The sequence below is a fragment of the Centroberyx affinis genome, unplaced genomic scaffold (assembly GCF_046629955.1).
Source record: "Centroberyx affinis isolate AG114_WGS23_722 - 3 ecotype Tasmania unplaced genomic scaffold, CSIRO-AGI_Caff_v1 ptg003614l_1, whole genome shotgun sequence".
Lineage (NCBI taxonomy): Eukaryota > Metazoa > Chordata > Actinopteri > Beryciformes > Berycidae > Centroberyx > Centroberyx affinis.
In genome coordinates, this window is record NW_027281530.1 from 116,934 (window position 1) to 137,500 (window position 20,567).

The 20,567-nt window shown below is 44.6% G+C and overlaps 1 protein-coding gene across 1 annotated transcript in view; it reads right to left on the minus strand.

Annotated features, from left to right (window-relative positions):
- Window positions 1–2,842: 2,842 nt before the first annotated feature.
- Window positions 2,843–20,567, minus strand: part of LOC139661770 (semaphorin-6D-like) — a gene marked incomplete at its 5' end in the record, with an annotated part of 63,492 nt that continues 45,767 nt past the window's right edge. Inside the window, 3 exons of the mRNA XM_071540336.1 lie at window positions 2,843–4,183; window positions 5,474–5,605; window positions 9,446–9,696. Coding sequence (XP_071396437.1) covers window positions 2,843–4,183; window positions 5,474–5,605; window positions 9,446–9,696 — 1,724 coding nt within the window. The remainder of the gene's footprint in view (window positions 4,184–5,473; window positions 5,606–9,445; window positions 9,697–20,567) is intronic.

Consider the following 20,567-nt stretch of genomic DNA (forward strand, 5'->3'; position numbering starts at 1 on the left):
CGACTTTAGCTGTCAGTTCAGATTATTATGGGATATATGAGTTACATCCTACAGTAGATATGAACAGTCATCCAAAAAAAATCGGAAGTGAGCAGCAGTTCAGAAGTGAGCGTGAAAGCCTGCAGTGTGAACGGAGCCAAAGCGCTCGTTACTTGCTGTGATTACACTGAGATCCACTATATTTCCTCTATTAATAAAGAACAGAGTTTAACATATAATAAATGGCTTTTCGGCAGATAAAAAAAGTTGATTTAGTAACTGACGCTGGCTGGTTACTGTGGCCTCTCCTTGCTTTTTCTGTTGTTTCTCTCAAGCCCATTGGTCAGAAAACATTCGGGTTCCTCCACATTTTCCTATTTCAATACACCAGGCTTTTCGTAAACCTTAATCTCTTGACTGGATTTGAAGATTTTGGTCAGTGTTCAACATGATTTATAGAGGCTGTCAACTTGGACATATTACTCCTTATCTTAATATCACTCATAACAATAATTATAATATGTGAAATGAAAGTGAGTCTACATAAAAGGTGAAGCTGTGAGTATCAGGATAGAACAGTTTTCCATATTTTTCCAGACTTTTTTTCCAACATCTGCAAATGATCACATTCGTTTTCCAGACTTTTCCAGACTTTCCAAACCTGCACAGGAGTCATGTGACCAGGCAACACACTGAGGCAGCAGACGGTCAATTCTTGCCAACCAATACGACTGAAAACAGACTTCCTCATCACACCTTTCACTGTTTTATTTACAGGGATTTTTGTCCCAGTTGTCAATCCTTTATTGCTGTCGCTGGCGATATTGCTCGTCTCCGTTGCCTCAAAATGTTGCATGTGTATTACAGCCCAAATTTAAACTCAAGAAAACAGGAACATTTGACTGGAGCTGGTCGTGAAACCTCCTTCTCGTCCTCCCACAACTCCCACTGCAGTTGTTTGGTTCGTCTTTCGTCATCTACAGGTCGACTGCCAAAACAGAAGAAACGCCAACAAACGAAAGCGTCTGAGTCAGCCGTTTCACCTTCGACACACTCGGGGAAGTGAGAGGAAACAGCAGATTCCTATCAAAATCAAAACGGCATATTTTTAGACCATCTGCATTGCAACATCTCCTGCAAAACCTCCCAGTAGCCGACAGGAGGATCCAAAATGTGCAGAACTGAATGAATGTGACGTTGGAGGTGAAAAGAAAAAGGAGTTTATAAGCTCAGACAATCTTCCTCGGGTAAATAAAAGTTTTACATCTACTCCCTCGTTCACTGTTCCTTTTATTTTGGCAGTCACCTGTACTACTGTAAGCTGTTGACGTCAAAGTACTTTCAAAGTACTGCTGAGCTTCTACTCGTTCAGTACTCTGGTCATCAACGCTTTGCTGTTTGGATACCAATATGGTATAAAAAGAACATTCATCAGGCTTGTGTAGGTAAAAGAGCGCAAAGGTGGAGCGGGAAAAGAGGGAACGCCGCGTCAGACCTGGCAAAACGGACGCCGACGCAGCCGTACTGTCACAAAATGGCCGCTATGATCACAGAACTAGGACTGCGACTCGCTAGCATTCTCTCTTAATAGCCGTATTACCCTGGTACAACAGGAACTGCCCGCTCTATGTGATCTAGATCTGTGGTCCTCCCTGGTTTTGACAGGTAGATTTGATCCCGCAGTTCGTGAGGCGCAAGAACGTTCTCTCTTCTTCTTCTTCTTCTTCTTCTTCTTCTCTCTCTGTTGTTGGCAGTCTGTCTGCTGTATGACTTTCTCTCCAGCTCGTCTACCTCCTGGCCGCAGTGATAAGACGAGCCGGGCGCCAAAACAAAAACCTCACAACAGTTTTTTATTTCTTTTTGTATTTTTGACTCTGTCTGGGTTCCGTCACACGGTAGGTAGCGCGGACCTTTCTTTCTGTCGTTTTCCGATTTCCACCCCGCCGTCCCGACCGGATTCGGAGGGACAATTCGGAGCGATCGCGACTCTAAGGAACGGTCCGTCCAGGCGTTACGGGCGTGACGTGCTTTGTGTACGTGTGTGTATGTCTGCGTGTGTGTGTTCGCTATCATCCAGGTGCTTGGACTCAGTATCGAAGACACGGAGAATCGTCCACCACTCCAAGCGGTCTCTTAGATTAAGTTCAGGACAGGCGGGTTCGCAGCAGTCCTGTGTCCTGCTTTTGAGTCTTAGCTGGGGCTTTGCAACGGATTCTGGGCCCCGTGCCAAGGTGCGACAACCAGGGACGTTAAGTAAGATCAAAAGACCCATAAGAAAACTGCATTAATCAAGAATTTTTCGGGCCAACTCGAGCCTAGGGACCCCCTGAATCATTAACATCTCTTGCCCTGCTTTTGGAACGATCCTCACACACACACACACACACACTGGCGGATCTGATCCACAGTCTGTTTTGCGAGGGAAAGTTGCCACAAGTGGTCCCGACTGCCCAAAGAAATGAGTCAGAGATTTGTTTATTCGGCGTGTCGATCCCCCACAGTATGTCTGTTTGTGTCTTTTTCAAAGCTCTCCCTTTGTGAGAGAAGCGGCGGCGACGCGGCGGTTCGTGACTCGCGGAGGAGACGGCGTGCGTCCGGTCCGTTCACCCGTCCCTCCTCCGCCCCGGCCCGTCTCACGCTCAGCCGCAGAAAATAACCACAACTGAAGGGTCGTGATGAAGAGCGATGGGACAACAGCGCTCAGTTCAAGTCTCTTTGTGTCTCCCATCAATGCTCTAACTCATTTCTCAGAAGCCCCGCAGGCGCGTCGCAGTGATTTACTCTGTGGTTACTAGCGAGCTCAGTAGCAGCCATGTTGGAGCGGTCCCGGCTCAGCGGCGCCCCCCCCCCCCCTCCCGGAGTCTCAGTAGTTGTACTTCCCCGCCTGCGCTACCGGCGACGCCGCCGTGTTCGGGAGGAACAGCGGTTTGGGGGGGACCTGGGGTTTGAGCGAGGCCGTTCGCCGGACGATGGCCGACCGCTGGACGTGCGGCGGCTCGCTGTAGCTGTGCTGCCGGGTCAGGCAGGCGCTGGCGATCGACGGCCGGTGGGCCTCGCCGCCGGCGCCGTCGCCCCCGCCCGCCGCCCCGCCGCCCCCCGCCGGGCCGTTGCTGCTGCTGTTGGTGTTCATCCTGGCCAGGAAGTGAGCAGGCGGCGCCCCCCGGTGGTTGAAGCTGTGGTGCCGCGGCACGGCCCCCCCGCCGCCGCCGCTGCCCATCTTGATGAGGGAGTGGCGCTGGGAGTGGTGGCGCGTTACCGTGACGCCGCTTCCTCCTGCGCCCACGACGGCGCCGGGTCTCTCTGGTATCACCTGCTGCTGGAGCGGAGTCGAGGAGGAGGGGGAGGTGATGGAGGTGGAGGAGGTGGGGTTGTTGGAGGAGGAGGAGGCTGTGGAGGAGCAGGTGGAGTTCTGAGGCGGGACGTCCAGGCGTTTGGGCAGGCCGTCTCTGGGCAGCGTGGAGGTGCTGTAATACGGAGCGGACTCCATCTCTGGGATCTGGGGCTGCTGGTGGTGATGGTGACCGCCGCCGCCGCTGCTGCTGCTGCTGCTGTTGTTGTTGTTGTGGTGGTTGCTGTGGTGATGGCTGTGGTTGTAGTGGTGGGGACGAGTCTGGCTGTGGTGGTGATGATGATGATGATGATGCCCGCCGGAAGAGGAAGCGGAAGATCCGGGGAAGAGGGAGGAGGAGGAGGTGGAGGTGAGGACCTTGATGCCTCCGTTCCCCGAGGCGCTGACCTCATGGATGTGTTTGAGCAGCTCGTCCAGCGCGGAAACGTCCACCACCGTCTGGGGGAGGGACTGCTGGGAGTGGTGGTGATGTGGGACTCCTCCTCCTCCTCCTCCTCCTCTTTCTCCTCCTCCTGCCGCTCGCTCGTCGTTTCCGATCTTCCTCTCCTCTGGGAGGTGCAGCGAGGAACAGGAGGCTCCCGCTCCGTGGGCCGCTCCGTTGCTCAGACTGTTACCGTGGTGATGAGCGAACGGGAAGACCTGCTGGGTCAGAGAGTTCCCCACGACGGCCATAAAACCCGACGTGGAGGCAGAGCCGCTCGGCCCACACTTGGGGGCGTTGTCCTTGGCGTTGTTGCAGTTCTGGTTCTTCTCGTACTGATGGCTCCTGAAGGCCTTCATGTTCTTGATGGGCAGCTCCGGGGTCGAGTCAGGAGTCGGCAGACCTGACAGCTCTCCGTCGCCCTGAGAGAGAGACTGTAGACAGGTTAGAACCGGGGTTTCACACATTGTCAAGTCACAGATACCCTCGGAACCCATCGTCTATCGGTCTGACGACTTTTAGACTCTGGGGGCGACGGCCAATATTTCGGGGTTTCCGGTGTAGCCAGCGGACATCCGGGCCAAGTCTTCCTCTTCCGTATGCCGGTCATTGTTTACAGTCCGATTAGCAACTTGAGACGCAAGAATGGAGTCGGAGTTGAGAGACGACGTCTCATATGCAGATATCTGTTTATAGAGCCGAAATGTCATCTGGACCTAAAAAAACTTGTGAAACAATCCGGTTGTAGACGTCGTCTCTCAACTCCAACTCCATTCTTGCGTCTCAAGTTGCTAATCGGACTGTAAACAAGAAGAGGAAGAGGAAGTCTTGGCCCGGATGTCCGCTGGCTACACCGGAAAATATTGGCCGTCGCCCCCAGAGTCTAATCATCGTCAGACAGATAGACGATGGGTTCCGAGATTGCAGACACCCAAATAGCAGAAGTCATTATTTTGCATCATTTAGTATGCCATTTGGTGTACTAAATGATGTTGTCCCCATGGAAAATATGGTCTTTTTCGAAAAATGCCAAAAATAAAGACTATGTTGAACAGACACCCACAAGATAAACCACGTTTTGTTCCAGGGGTTAAATGCAACCATTACCTTTGTGAATTTTAATATCAATTTAATCAATAGCAAAATACTAATCATTGGGGAAAGCGAGCTACAATAGCACTGATGAGCGACTCTTGTCCCTCTCCTACCTCTCATTTTCGTAGCGCTGCATTGAACAGTTATTATAGTTAGGACTATTGTTCATATATCTTTATATATATTATATATTATATTTGTTTTGCCATTTCTTGCAAATCAGTCATATTTTCCACAGGGATTTTGAACTCCACACCAAATAGCGATAATGTTAATTTTACAGCGTACAAAATCAGACTTCGCCACTCTATAGACAAACATTAAACTACGGATGCTCACTGGATCAGATTTAGTCCTAGAGACCCCTATGAAAAGATATTTGTTGTTGTTGATTTAACACTAAATTGTAGAAGCGCCTACACTATAGGGAGAGACTGAAACCTATGATAAGAACAGTCATTCTTATACATTTTCTAATTGGGATAATTTCTAGCAAAAGAACTGATAGTGAAGTCCTCATTTTGCTAGAAAAATATTTAAATTTAAACTCAAAGCAGGTCAAATGTAACAACACTAATTCATCGCCAGCTAAACCAAACCAAGCTGCTGCCCACGATGCACTGTCCTACCTGGGAGAGGCTGAGGTCGGGGTCGCCCAGCGGGAGACCCTGGTGGGCGGGGGTGTGGAGGTGCGGCTCCCCCCTGCCGTTCGGGATGAAGGAGCTGTACATCTTCGGGGTGGACACGTCTAGCTTGTCCTCCTGGGGAAAGGCACGGTAAAGGAAGGAGAAGAGGAATGAATACAAAAGTAAATCCTGTTGTTGACTGTTGGCCACTGAGCAGCTTGAGTGGAGCAGTTTGGGGTTAATGCGGCGTTCACATCATATTGGAATTACCGTAAATATGAGCTGCTGGCTAGGAAAAAAAAACATAGACTTCTAGTGCTAATTTCAAACTGGACATTTGAGATTTAATTTTATTTTTTAAAGATTTTTTTGGGGGGGGCATTTTTGCTTTTATTTGAGAGGTGAAAGTGGAGAGAGACAGGAAACATTGGGAAAGAGAGAGACAAAAGTCCTGGGCCAGAGGATTCGAGTCCAGGACGTCGTGGTCACATGGTACGCTCCTGAGACCACTGAGTCACCTGGACGCCCGTTTGAGGTTTTTTTTTACAGGATCCAATTTCTCCCATTTGGTGTCCGAATTGTAAAAGTTTGTCGACACAGGCGGCAAACAGGCCAGCAAATCCACCGATATCAGCGGTCCATTTGCTCCTTAAAATAAATGGATCATTTGATCGTAAAATAACTTACGATACCAAGAAACGCCACAACAATGGACCGTATGATCGCCATCTTGGATGTGGCCGTTCCAACGAGTTAAAAACATGAATGCTTCCATGTTGTAGCAACGAAATGTCATCGCATTCTTATGCTTCTTCGGATATGTGGCATTATGTGGCATAAAGCTGCATTCGGCAACTTTGCACGTTGGCGCCCCCTAATGGCACCGAGAGGTAACTGTTTTCATTTTTAAGACCTCAAAACCCAGAAATCCTGTAACGTGATGTGATTAAACTAAATTTCAGGTTCAGCCATTGTTGGTGAGTCCAGTTGAGTCCAGTGTTAGAGCAAGTTTCGCATTTTACTCTTTGATTTGTCAATTCCTGTGCGCCGAGAAGATTTCCCATGAGTACGCTTACCAGACATTAAGGTTTTTTCTCAGAATGCATTCTTGTTTCTTCCATGACGCGTTTGAGGTAATATTTAATGGCTGAAGTGCAATTCCAAAACAAAAGACACCGAGGATGAAGGACATAAAGACCGGGAAGTTTACGTGGGAACTGAGGATTCATCAGATGGTGACTTGACTGATGAGAACTAATGGGAAGCCCCAAGGTTTATTGCGAGTACGACACATCACATCCAAACAAAACTCCAGTCAGAGACGAAGAAGAGAGAAGCAGCTGGGAAATAAACGCCTGTGTGTTCACCTCAGAGTGTAAAGACGCTTCTCTGTGCTCACGTTCTTAAGAAGTTCGTTCTCTCCAAGACAACTCAGGAAGTTTGTTCTCCACAAGGACACAAGTATCGACTTCTTGGATGTGATAATCGCCCCATAATTAAATTTGGGGGCAAACCGGGTGAATCTACGGCGTCTTAATTAGTGAGGATGGGACGCTCTTCTCTGCTGCAGCCCCACTTTGTGATTTAGACTGATAAGACTGGCGGGTTAGTACATAACAAAGCTTGCCTATAGTGCAGCTTTAAGTGCCTTGCTCAAGGGCAGCTGTGGAAGGAGGATAGTTTCACTCTCCCTCTGTTCAAGGAAGATGAATTCAGGATGAAAGAGAAGAGGATGGAGGAATGAATACAAAACACGAACACAGGGTGACAAGATTTCTCATTCTTATTCACATTGTGGAAAATGACCATGGCAGTGAGGAAGGTGAGAAAGCTCTTCTTCATTGGTTCACCTAGTAGGGCTGAAAGATTCTGACAAAAAAATCGATATCAATATTGCAATTGCGATTTAAACTGCGATTCATATCACCACAAGTTTTTCTTGTCATACATTTTTTAAATCAGTGTCAGTGAGCAGGATTTACTGAGTTTGAGTCTGATGAAAGGTTTTGATTGGTGGACCAAAGATTAGCTGCAGCTCTAACAAATCCAGTTTGGACCAAACTCTCTCATATTAACTCTGCAATTAATTGCAGCCTCTGCATGCGATTTGGAAATTGCAGAAGTTCATATTGTGATTTTGATGTTTTGTTCAATTAATTGTTCAGCTCTGTCACCTAGTAGAATAAAGTACAACACATACCATATTTCCTCTAATATTGGCCTGGGCCTTTATTTCCCTCAGCTGCAGAGGGCACCAGGCCTTTATCGGAAGCAGGTTTATATTAGAGACAGGCCTTTATTTCTAATTCCCTCTGTTTGATAAGTATATTTGCTCATATTTTAGTACGAAGCCTCCTTGTTTTCTGATCTGCTTCTGTTGGGGTTTGTTAGGTAGCCGTTTTTTTGTTACTGCGACGCATTACCGATAATTACGGTAATCGACGACGGCACGCTCCAGAGACTTCCGCCGGCCGAGCCGTCTCGTGGCATACCGCCATCTTGTGGCACTCGTACATTACTACAAACTACAGTTACATTATATAACAGGCACCAGGAGTTTACCGGTATCCACCGTTGTTTTTTCCTTTGTTTTTTTCCCCGGCCTGTATTTGGGGCCGGCCTTTATTTGTTCGTGTCGACCACGGCCCCGAACATTATCGGAGACCCGGCTTTTAATTGACTACCGGCCACTATTAGAGGAAATACGGTATGTTTCAGAGTAGTTAAAGGGTGATAAGGTATTCGTTTATTCACAAATCCCTCTGAGGAACATACATCACACTAGAGGGGTCAGAGGTCAGCCCCCCCCCCCCCAGCAGCAGGTAGGGGTTCAGTATCTTACTCAAGGATACTCCGACAGGGACTTCATAATTAAAAAGTCGACGGTAAGGAATGAACAAAAGAGGAACAGGCTATTAACTTATTATTCTGCCCCCCTGGGTGAGCAGAGGGAGGAATATTAACTCTGCTGCTCTGAATTCAGTCGGTTCAGCTGCTCTCCTCACTTCAGTCTGATAACAGGTCGGTAAACGTGGTTTATCTGCTACGGGGGAGATATAGGGAAGCGGTAAATGTGGGTGTTTTTCGATTGAATACTAATTTTATTAACATTTGCCGCACATAAGGAGAATGAATTATTATGTAAAATGATCAAATGAGCCTGAGTTCATGGTGTTTGGTCGCATATTTTGTTGTATCTGTATATGTTATAGTACATACATTTATTCTTGCATTGGTATTTATTCTTTATTATATATTCTCCTAATTATGCACCTGGTTTGTGCTTTGTTCTGTCTTAAGTGTCTTGCTGCTGTAACAATTTGAAGTTCTTATCTATCTATTCTTATCTATCTATATTTCTAGAAAAAGATCTATATCCACAGTAGTTCCAACAGAGTTTTAATAGAGGATTTATTCCATTAACTTCGTATTGTATTTGACTCTGGACATGTGAATGTGTATGTGAAGGGGAACAGTGGGCATGTATGGTAATGTACGGTGATGTCTGCTGTTTCTATGATTTCTATCTGTCTACTTAAAGGACAACTCCAAGGTGACGGGCATTTTTGTTTTCCAGCTTTTGTCACGTTGGGAGATATTTGCTATTTTTTGTTCGTCTCCGCTGTTTTTGAAAGTAAATATTCTGAAACAAACTCTTGTCTAAATGTTACGAGTTACTCCCAGTAAAGAAGAGAGCAGCAATTCAAAGCTGTAGTGGTGTAAGTGGTGCCAGGTGATGATGTCACCTTCTGTAGAGCGCAACAGTTGGTGACATCACCTGGCGCTAAAGATCAGCCAATAGCAGATAGCCGATTAAGTAGCATGCTTTTTACTTTTAGATGTCAGGCTTTACACAGATTTGGGTTTGGGGTTTAGTTCCTCTTTAAATCAATATGTATATATAATGACGCAGCCCCTCACCCGCCCGCCGCCCCGCCCACCTGTCCCGCCCACCTGTCCCCCCCACCCACCCACCTTGGCCTGTCCGTCCAGCAGCCCGTTGAGCTTGGCCAGGGAGCGCAGCGACAGGGCGTGGGGCAGCGAGGCCTCGGGGTCCTTCCCCAGCCGCCGCGCCCGCTGGGCGGCGCTGCGGCTGCAGTAACACGACACCAGGAAGCCGGACAGGATGGCGCCCAGGAAGAAGGCCACCAGCACGCAGGCGATCAGCAGGGTGTAGTGGACGCTGGCGCCCGAGCGAGCGTCCATGTCCGGGAGACGACGGACACCTGGGAGACAGAGAGGAGGACAGGGTTATTATCACTCTGTTTTGTTTTGTTATATTTTTAATTTTCCGGAATAAAGAACATACAATCTTATAAGCAAACATGAAAAAATACAAGGTAGAGACATTTAGACCAGTTTCATGAGAGATAATTCGGACAGAATCTCTTCATCATATCTGTATTAGACCTTTCCATTGTTGACCAAGCCAAGGTTTCAGTGTAGTCGATGTAAAGCTGGCAAATTTTCATATAGCAGTCATATTTCTTCTTTAAAATATATGTCATTTTCTCCAGGAGTTTCACATCTATTAATTTCTGAGAGCCAAACTCCTATCGAGAAGTGACAACGTTCTTTGATTTTTGATTTTTATATACGGTTTTCAATTTTTATTTCAATTTCAGTTTAGTTTTAGTTTGTTTTCAGTGTGGGTTTGGTAGTTTTAGTTTAGTTTTTATTTAGTTTCAGCTCTAGTTTTAGTATTTCTTGGGCTGGTGTTTTTTGAATCCCTTGCACCCCGATTTCTCCTTAAAAAAATCCCTTTAACTAGCTTCAGAGTTAGAAAAAAACATGTTTTTCCATACTTAACAACATATTCTGTATCTGCTCATTCCAATGCTTAATTGAAATATTCAAACCCAAGATGCCAGTTTGTTTTATGGCTGCACCATCACATCAAATGGAAAAAATCCAGATTTCTTGTGCATCATTTTCTGCACATTTCCCTGTAATCCAGCCTGACATGTTTGGTGTCTTTGGAAACCTCTGGATCTGGACTAGAATTTAAAATAAAGTTCTGTGGTTTTGAACAAAGTTTGGTCGTGCTACATGAGTTTGTAATGATGGAGCCACCGGCGCCTGGCTGGGTGGAAGAGGTTTAATGATAGAAGTCCAGAACAGGTATGTTGTATATGTTGTATATGCTTCCAACAGGTATTGTGTAATACAAACAATGAATGATAAATTAATTTTTCAAAACATCCTCAACTAACTCAAAGTTGGGCCTCCAGGTTTCGTGCTGCCAACAGCGATCTGACTTCTACAGAGCCCGGGAGTGGCTATTGGGAGAGAAAGAAACTTATATTGAGTCCACGATTTACTGTAACGTGCGTCACGTTTTAGTTCATTCGTGCGTACAAGATACAATTCCCTCAATTTGGTTAAACTGTTCAGTTTAGGAAAAAATGCAACTTAAAAGGAACCTTTTAGGTATTGCAGATAGGCCTAGTAAGGATTTGGTATGTTAATATCCATTGTCTGTTTACACTGAATAGGCAAATCCCCCAAATATTACAACATATTTATCCACTTAACCTTCAGGCCATGTAAACACAGTCAGGTGCTGCAACACACCCAGGACAGGCCACATTTAAACATGATCACCAATATGTGACTGACTCTTTATAAGCTCCTGAAGAGCGCATGGATTATATATCAGAGCATGATGTCACTATTTTGAGGCACGTTTTGGTAATTTGTGCACGAAAAGAGGAAATCGAGAGCTCGAGTTGCATATCGTGCACGTTACAGTAAATCCACGACATAAATTATTTTTCTCCTGATGGCCACTCCTGGGCTCAGTAGACTTCAGATCATTTCACTAAAATAATCCCAAGCAGGAAGTTTTCTCCCAACTTTTCTCAACATGAGTTGTGCAAACAGTGATGCTGCTGACAGGTTTTACTGCACCAAAAAATAACCAGAATTTCTCCGTCCAAAACTCATTCTGTTTTTTCTTCCTGCACATGAACAAAAAGACGAAAACTAAAAACATTTCACATATATTTTCATTTTAGTTTAGAAGCAAAGAGGAGCGAGAGAAAGAGACGAGGATTGGATTTGAGAAAGAGAGAGAGAGAGGCGGAGGAGAGTGTTTCAGGTGATAGAGAGAGATGAGGTAGGAGGACGAGAGAAGGAGGGAGGAGAGGAGGTGAAGGAGGTGAAAGAGGAGGGGGAGGAAGAAACAGGTGGGATTTGAGGAGAAAGAGGAAGAGGAGAAGACAGAGGATGAGAAAAAATGAGAGAAGGAAGAGGAGGGAGGAGAAAGGGAGATGGAAGAGAGAGAGGAGGAGACAAGGATTGGATGTGAGAGCGAGAGAGAGAGAGGAGGCGGAGGAGAATGAGAAAGAGAGGGAGGGAGAAGGGCGAGCGAGGGATGGAGAGATGAGGAGAGAGAGAAATTAGGACAGAGAAGGGAAGAGATGGAGGAAAAAAAGATGAAAGGAGAGAGAAAGAGAGAGAGAGAGTTTATTGCTTGGCGCAAACAAAGATGGCATTCACCTTGTCAGGTCCTGATTCAACATCAAAGAACTCTCGCTCTCCATTCTCTCTCTCGCTCTCTCTCTCGCTCTCTCTCTCTCTCTCTCTGTCTCATCTCTACCTAGATCGCCCTCATTCCCTTACAGACCTCAGCCTACGTCTCTCTCTCTCTCCCCCCCTCTCAGTCCAGTCCTCCTCCTTCCCACCTGTCTCTCTCTTTCTTTCTCTGCCAATAAACATCTCTCTCTCTCTCTGTCTCTCTCATCTCTCTTTCCCTCTCTCTCACTCATCTGCAAGCCTGCCATTGTCTTCCTCGCTCGCCCTCCAATTCTCAGTCTCTCTCTCTCTGTCTCACTCTCTCTCTCTCTCACACACACACACACACATACACACACACACACACGCACACACACACACATCCTGGAGAGCTAGCAGGCTCCACAGCAGCTCTTGCTGTTCTTCCATAGAAAAGCATCCAAAGCCCGATGTTTGGAGCTGGACTGAGATCAGTTTTAAACGAACTCATTAAAATCCCACAGACTGCTGCTGCCTTCAGGTGCTCCTCCTGAGCTGCTGCCTTCAGGTGCTCCTCCTGAGCTCCGACAGAAGGCCTACATACGACGGGTCATCCATGCCAGCGCTTTTGGTTGTAAATAATAATAAAATGATCTGATGTTTTAGAATGAAGCGGCACAGAGAAACTTTGTGCTGCTGTGGGAGAATGAAGAGGAGAAAACCTTGTTCGGTTGTTGCCAAATTGGTTTTTAATAAATGAATTAAAAACAAACAAAGTTTCGGACACTACAGTAAACATCGTTGCTTCAAAAACATGTGGTGGATATATTTGTGTGACGCAGCATCTCATAAACAAACCAGCATCATGAAATGGACTCAGGTATCCAATTTAAAAAGTTTTGAACATTAAATTACAAATAAAAAGTTGAAATTCTAATCAAGTGTCAGTGTGGTTTTGTCAACTCAGCTGCTGTCTTAGTTTGGCTAACAATAAGCTGATGAGCTAACGTTAACTAGCTCAGCTAGCGACTAGCTAGCTACTCTTCTTCTTTTAAAAATAACTGAAAACATTCCTTTTTAGCTGCGCCTTTGATTGCCTCTTAATTATTATTTTTTATTTTATTCTGTTTTATTCTTACTTTTTTAATGTTTTTTAACTCACATGTCTGATTATTTTTACTGGTCAATTGCTGGTCTTAAATATTATTTTATTTTATTTTATTCTTACTTTCTAATGAATTTAATTCACATGTCTTATTATTTTTACTGGTTGGTTGCTGGTTAATTATTTTATTTTATTCCTACTTTCTTAATGGTTTTAACTCACATGTGTTATTTATGTGTTTATTTTAATTGTGTTTACTTATGTCTAATGTTTTATCTTGTACACCATCCACATAGTTTTTGTGGCTGTAACTTCTGTGGCAGCTCACGCTCTGGAATGAAATGTGCTATTTAAATAAAGTTCTGCTTTGCTTCTTCAGTGAGACACGATCACATCTGTGGTAAGCTATACAGGGTACATCGTCTGTTCACTACAATTTGCAGTGCATTGTGGGTATTTTATAGTGAACTATATAGTGAATCAAATAAACCGTTGAGAATTCGGCCACTAGTACAAAATGGCGGACACACTATATAGCGCACTGTTCCTGTAGTAGGGAACGGTTTGGAACAGAGCTAAAGAGAGAAAATAGAAACATCTAAAAAAAAAAAATCAAACGATATTCACACTGGATGCCAAACAAAAGCCCAGCTAGCTTCACTTCCCATCCAGCTACATCTGGAAGGTGACGCTGTAGAAACCCGAGGCGGAGCTGAACGATCTGCTCCAACCAGAATGTGTTGAGCGACGAGTTTCATTGGACGTCAGATGTGTCAATCAAACGAGGGTAGGCGGCGTTACAGAGCTGACCTGATGGACAACAACATGGTTTGGAAGCAGTGGAAGATTTTTGTTTTTCATGCTGTAAAGTGACATTTATTTTCCGGTTCTGAGTCAGCCGTAACGTTCGAAAGAAAACGCTCCAATCACAACAAGCCCCGCCTCCTCAAATCTCTTTGTTCCTCTGGTAGAGTCTTGGGTCGTGTCTCTTCCTCCATGATAAAACCCCCAAATCAGTGATTCTGTGATCTGTTGCTCCGGTAGAGCAGACTGGAGAATTTGTGGTTTTTTTTCTCTCTTTCCATTCACTCCCATTGTCTGGAGGAACAGTCTGAAAATCACTTCTAGCACATAAAGGAACGCCGACAAAGCAGATTCTGACTATATATAAAAAAAAATAGTCCTGCTGCTGAATTGTTTTGAAGTGAATCTCTTTCTTTATGTTTATTAAAGAAGAACTCCACGAAGAAAATAACACGTACCATCAGCCGTCTCTCAGCAGCCCGGGTCTCTGAATAGAAAACTGTTTACCACTCTGCTCCTGTGCGCTCAACTCATAATTACGGTGTTTTTCCCGCGGCACTTGAATGCAGCGCGAGCGAGCGGAGGGCCCGTCTGCTCCGTGACACCAACAGCCAACAGTGAGTCATGTGATTACCCGCTACACAGATGAACGCTTTGACTTTCTAGCTTTTTTTTTTTTTTTTTTATACCCTTTATTTATCCTGGAAGGTTGATTAAGCAGCGTGTGTTTTCTGCCGCTTACACACACACACTCACTCACACACACACACACACACACACACACACACACACACCTGGCAGCCGCCCAGCAGACGGAGCGGCCGGTCGGTTCGCCCCGCTGACAGTCACGCATGCTGAACGCTTTACAACACGATTGAAATAGAGAGTCTAAGCCCCTCCCCCTTCCGGTGGACCCCCATGGGACCTTATTTCGGAAAAAAATATGTACGGTAGTCAACGGTGAGAGACAAATAATTGTTTGATCCCGTTTGAATTGTGCCATGAATTACACATATGATGTCTTGTCAATTTAAAAGATAAGTCAAGAAAGTGTCAGTTTGTGGTAAAACTGTTGAAGTATCAGACTGTGAAAATACATAATTAGAAAGACGACACACCCAAAAGTGATGTAAGTGACATCATAACTTTCTCTCTCCACAAGCTGCCCAGAGCCTGAAGCTCAGTCCCTCTCAGACAGCAGGAGTATTATACACAACCTGGAAGGTAGACAGGAAGAACGGGTTTAAACTGCTTCAGGATAGTTTCAGTACAGTGGGGGCTAACGTTAACGCCATGCTGTGTGTTTCCTATGTTTCCTTCCATGTTTTCTTTCACACAAAACTAAACGTTACTTTACTGTTTTACCACAAACTGACACTTTCTTGACTTGCAAAATTATCTTTTAAATTGACAAAACATCATATGTGTAATTCATGGCACAATTCAAACGGGATCAAACAATTATTTGTCTCTCGCCGTTGATTACCGTACATATTTTTTCCGAAATAAGGTCCCATGGGGGACAGCGGAAGGGGAGGGGCTTAGGCTCTCTTATATATTATACATATTTCTTCTTAAAAATATATGCAATTTTGTCCAGGAGTTCATATCTATTCATTTCTGAGCCAAACTCCTATATTGAGAAGTGATAACTTTCTGGATTTTTGATTCTTATATACAGTTTTAAATTTTTATTTCAATTTCAGTTTCGTTTTAGTTCATTTTCAGTGTGGGTTTGGCAGTTTTAGTTTAGTTTTTATTTCGTTTCAGCTCTAGTTTTAGTATTTGCAGTTTCTCTCTTCTCTGTCGGTTCAGCCATGGTGGCTCTCACTGCTCATGCTAACTACCCAGCTCTTCTTGATTGATTGATTGATTGATTGATTGATGTATTGGGTATAAAGTGTTACAAACAACAGTACAACCCAGAGGATAACATGTAAAAGCAAAATTAAACACTTGTTTCCAATGTGGTCCTTGATGGAATTACAAGAATTGGAACAAACAAAACACACAGAAACACATACTACACGACAGCAAAAAAAACCCAATAAAAATGTGACATTAGTACAGTAAATTTACCTCTAATGAAGTAAAATTTCCTAAAAAACGACTTTGCATCATGTACACAGTGCATACTGCAGATTGTCAAAGAAAATCTCGGCTGTTTACAGACAGTGGAGAAGCTTTCTGAACTGGACACCAGAGATGTGGACTCCAGTCATTGTGTCTTGGACTCAAGTCGACTCGAGTCTCTGTTTTGATGACTTGCAACTTGACTTGACAGAAAATAAATGACTTGAGACTCGACTTGGACTTGGAAGTTAAAGACTCGTGACTTGACTTGAGACATGATGACTCGAATGACTTGTCTGTGTTCATTTTATGTTTTCAGTTTAAATATTAAATATAAAATATTAAAATGTTCAACGTTGTCAGTGTTCACATTCCAAGTGTCAGTAGTGTGTAGCGTGACCCGGTGTGCGAGCGCACTCTGGGAATGGCTTTGTCCTGATTGGATGACGAGCCTGTCAGTCAAGCTCTTCGCTACCTGACGTGTTTTTCAACCAGAAGCACTCGTTAGTCGTCACACCCTCCTGCTCTAGACTGTTTAGTATTTCTGGTGGTTACACACACACACACAGTCTGATCAGATCTTTATACGGTCTATGGATCAGATCAGATCATCATCACTTTCGGATTCAAAAATTTCACGTGAAGGAAGAAGGCGAACTGCTGAATGAAAGACCTGCTCATCAAAGACTTCTGACAGCCAGACCACAACATCAAACTCTGTTCATCATTTGAAGACTCATTCAGATCGGTGAGTGTCTGTGAGGCTGATGTTAGCTAATGTTAGCCAGACATAATCAAAAACCAACCAATAATATCATTATTAGACAGGTACTTTTCTCTTTATAAAGACCGGATACTGCAGGTAAGACTGCAGTATCTTGGGGGGAAAAAAAAGTGACTTGACTTGGGACCTGACTTGCCTTAACTAAGGACTCGACTTGAATTGACTTGACATAACCTGTGACTTGACTTGACTTGACTTGCCCAAGAAAAAATGACTTGGGACTTGCTTGAGACTTGGACCAAAAGACTTGAGTCACATGTCTGCAGGATACAGGTTGGATCACTGTTCAGTTAGAGCAGCTGGAGATAAGAGAGTTGGAAAATGTGCATTTATTTATATGAAAAAGTTGCGAATTATCACAGTAAAACAAATCTTAACGGTACAAATTGAGAGTTTATTTGCTGAGTGTTTATTTGCCAAGATGTAATGGAAATGGATTATTTTCACAGTTCGGTAAAAGATCTAAAAGGGGCAGAAATCCCCTCTGAAAAAAAAAAAAAAAAAAAAAAAAAGCTCATTTCTCAGCCGGTGCCGTGGCCCACTGAGCAGTCTGGGGGTTCGGTGCCTTGCTCCAGGGGCTCCTCAACCTTTACTCACGCTCCCCAGCTGCTCCGGGACTCAAACCAGCAGCGACCTTCCCCCCCGAACCTCCGGACCGCCACCAGCACCCGAACCTCCGGACCGCCGCCGGGCCCCGGGGAGCCGGCGCTTTGAAACGAGGCGCGGCTTCAGCTAACGTGAAACAAATTTATGCCAAATATGACTGGAATAGAACGAGTGCTCATTACCCATCCGCTCAGGAGTAACACACACACACACACACACACACACACACACACACACACACACACACACGCACGCACGCACGCACACACACACACACACACACACACACACACACACACTCCCCCTCAGCCCCTCGGCCCCTCTGTGTTTAACAGAGAAGATTTCATGTTCGTTATTTCCACTCTTTCATCTCCGTCCTTCACTCTGAGAGTTATAAATAGGATGATGGAGACACGCAGAGACAAATATTATGCTAATTAGCCTCCGACATGCAAAAGTTTAATTCTCTCTTTTTTTTCTCTCTCTCTCTCTCTTTCTTGCTCTCTCTCCCTCTTTCTCTCTCTCTGTCTCTCTCACTTTGTTTCTCGCTCTGAGCCTCTTTTGTCTCTCTCCTCTCTGTCAGTCTGGAAGCTGCATTGTACTTTCTCTCTCTCTCTCTCTCTCTCTCTCTCTCTCTCTCTCTCTTCCTTTTCCTGTCAATCTGAACTGTAAAAGTTGCATTGATTTCTGGGTGAACCCTCTCTCTCTCTCTCCTCTTCTTCTCTCTCTTTTTTCTGTCAGTCTAAAAAAGTTGCAGTAATTCTCGGTCGAACTCTCTCATCCTATTTTTCTCTTCTCTCTCTCTCTCTCTGCCTGCCTCTCCTCCTGTGCTCTCTCGCCCTCCTTTCTTCTTCCTCCCCTCCCTCTCTCTGCTCCAGCCCTCTTTATACTTCCCTCTCTCCCTCTCCCTCTCCCTCTCTCCATCTTTTCTCCTTTGGTTCAATTCAATTCTAAGCTGCTTTATCAGTATGAAATGCAAAAGTATTTAATTCCGAGGCAAAAGCAACAGATAACAGATTATAACCAGATACAGATAGAAACCGTGACAAATGCCTCACTAATATCATACTGATCGGTTATTAAATCAATAGACAAATTTATCGAAGGATGATTTTTTTCCATTTTTACTTTGTTTCCATTGGTAAAGTCCCTCCTGTCTGCAGCAGGTTCATTCAGATTGAAGCTGCTGCACTAAGTGAGATTATGATGTAAAGTGAAGAGGGAAATCCAGAAGAGGAAGCTGGACTCACCAGCGTTAGATCTGTTCCTCTCTGGCCGCTTTACTGACCTCATCACACAGGAATTCTGGGTAATGAAGTCCTCACAATTCAAACAGTATTCTCTCTCTCTCTCTCTCTCTCTCTCTCTCTTTGCCTCAGATAGTTTTCTGTGCTGGAAGCCTCTAGATTTTCCTGTAGACTTGTTTTTTTTTTAATTCAGCCTCCATCTTTGTCCCTCAGCCTCTCTGTGGTGTTTCTGCACTGCTCTTCCCACAGATCACCTGTCAATCAAACAGTGTGGGCGGAGCTTGGATTTCCTGTCGATGCAGTTTGAGTTTCTCTTCTCTCTGTCTGTTCAGTCATGGTGGCTATCTCTGCTCATGCTAACTACCCAGTTCTTCTTCTTCTGTTGATTCCAAACAAACCGCAAACGTAAAACGCATCACTTCCTGTGCGGCAGAGGATTTTACCCGGGAAAGAGCGACCAGACCAGTGTTGGGGAAGCTACTTTGAAAGCTTTGAAAGCTACCAATTACTTTACACTGGAAGTAGCTGAACTACAGCAAAGCCCTAGGGAGAAATCTAGCTTGGTTAACTAAAGCTACTTAGAAAAAGCAGTTCAATCTACTTTGATCAAATTGATGTACATGTGATACGAAATTATAACAAAATATAATACAAAAAATGCCACTCAATTGAGTTTATTGCAAAAAGTGCCCACTTGTTCACAGGTCATACATAAACCAAAAAATAAAACACCCCACTGTTCATGGGAAAGAGCAGGAATGTCAGCTTTGGTTTTGTATACAGTGTCCATCAGTCAGACTCCTGCCTCCAGACACTAGAGTCCAGGTGGGGGTTTTGCAGCAAGCAGGATTGGTTGGTCAAAGGAGGTTCAGTTACAGTAATGGTAAAATAAAAAAAAATAAAAATCATTCCTTTCCTTTTATGGCCCAAAATTGTTTGTAGTTTGTAGTTTCAGTAGTTAACTACACAAAAAATGGCAAAAAAGTAATTTAACTACTTGAATCACTATGCAAATATGAATGTAGTTCAACTACTAGCAAGCTACTGCAAAATGTAATTAAACTACTGGTTTAATTACATGTAGTTCACTACTCCCCAACACTGCACCAGACACCGGCTGTTCAGAACAGACAGAAGAAAGAGAAGATTTATGAACTGGATACAGGTTGGATCAATGTTGGGTTAAAACAGAGAGAGAGAGAGAGATTTATTAATATGAAAATGTCACACATGTATGTTACATGTATGTTACATGTTCTGCTTAAAGTGAACTGCAGCTTTAAGGCCGAGGCGAGAAGAGAGACGATGGAAATACTGAACTCAAGCTCCGGAAAGTTCTACCATATTAGCATTCTCTCTCTCTCTCTCTCTCTCTCTCCCTCTCTCTCTCTCTCTCTCCCTCTCTCTCTCTCTTGAAGATCCATTGGTATTCAGTCGCAGCCAGACAGCAGTGACAGACTCTCTATGAGGATGGGTGTGTGTGAAAGTCAGAGGAGAGAGGGATGAGAGAGAGAGAGAGAGAGAGATGGAAGAAGAGAAGAGAAAAAAAGAAAGGAGAGAGTATGGGAGTACGGCAGAAAGACAAAAGGAGAGAGAGAGAGAGAAGAGAAATTGACAGCTGTGGATTCATGAGAGAAAGCAAAAGGGAGAAAGAGAAAGCAGAAAAAAGCTGGGAATAAAAATGAAGGGGGAGAGAGAGAGAGAGAGAGAGAGAGAGAGAGAGAGTGAGTGTGTGTGTGTGTGTGTGTGTGTGTGTGTGTGTGTGTGAAAGAGAGAGAACCTTGTCAAGTTTGACTTTTTCGCTTCGCCACCAAAACACCTGGGCAACACACACTGTCCCCTCGCTTTAAAGGTCAGACAACTCACACCTGACACACACACACACACACACACACACACACACACACACATCTGACACACACACACACACACACACACACACACACTGAATTAGAATCCAGCTGGTCGTCTCGGTGGTTCGGC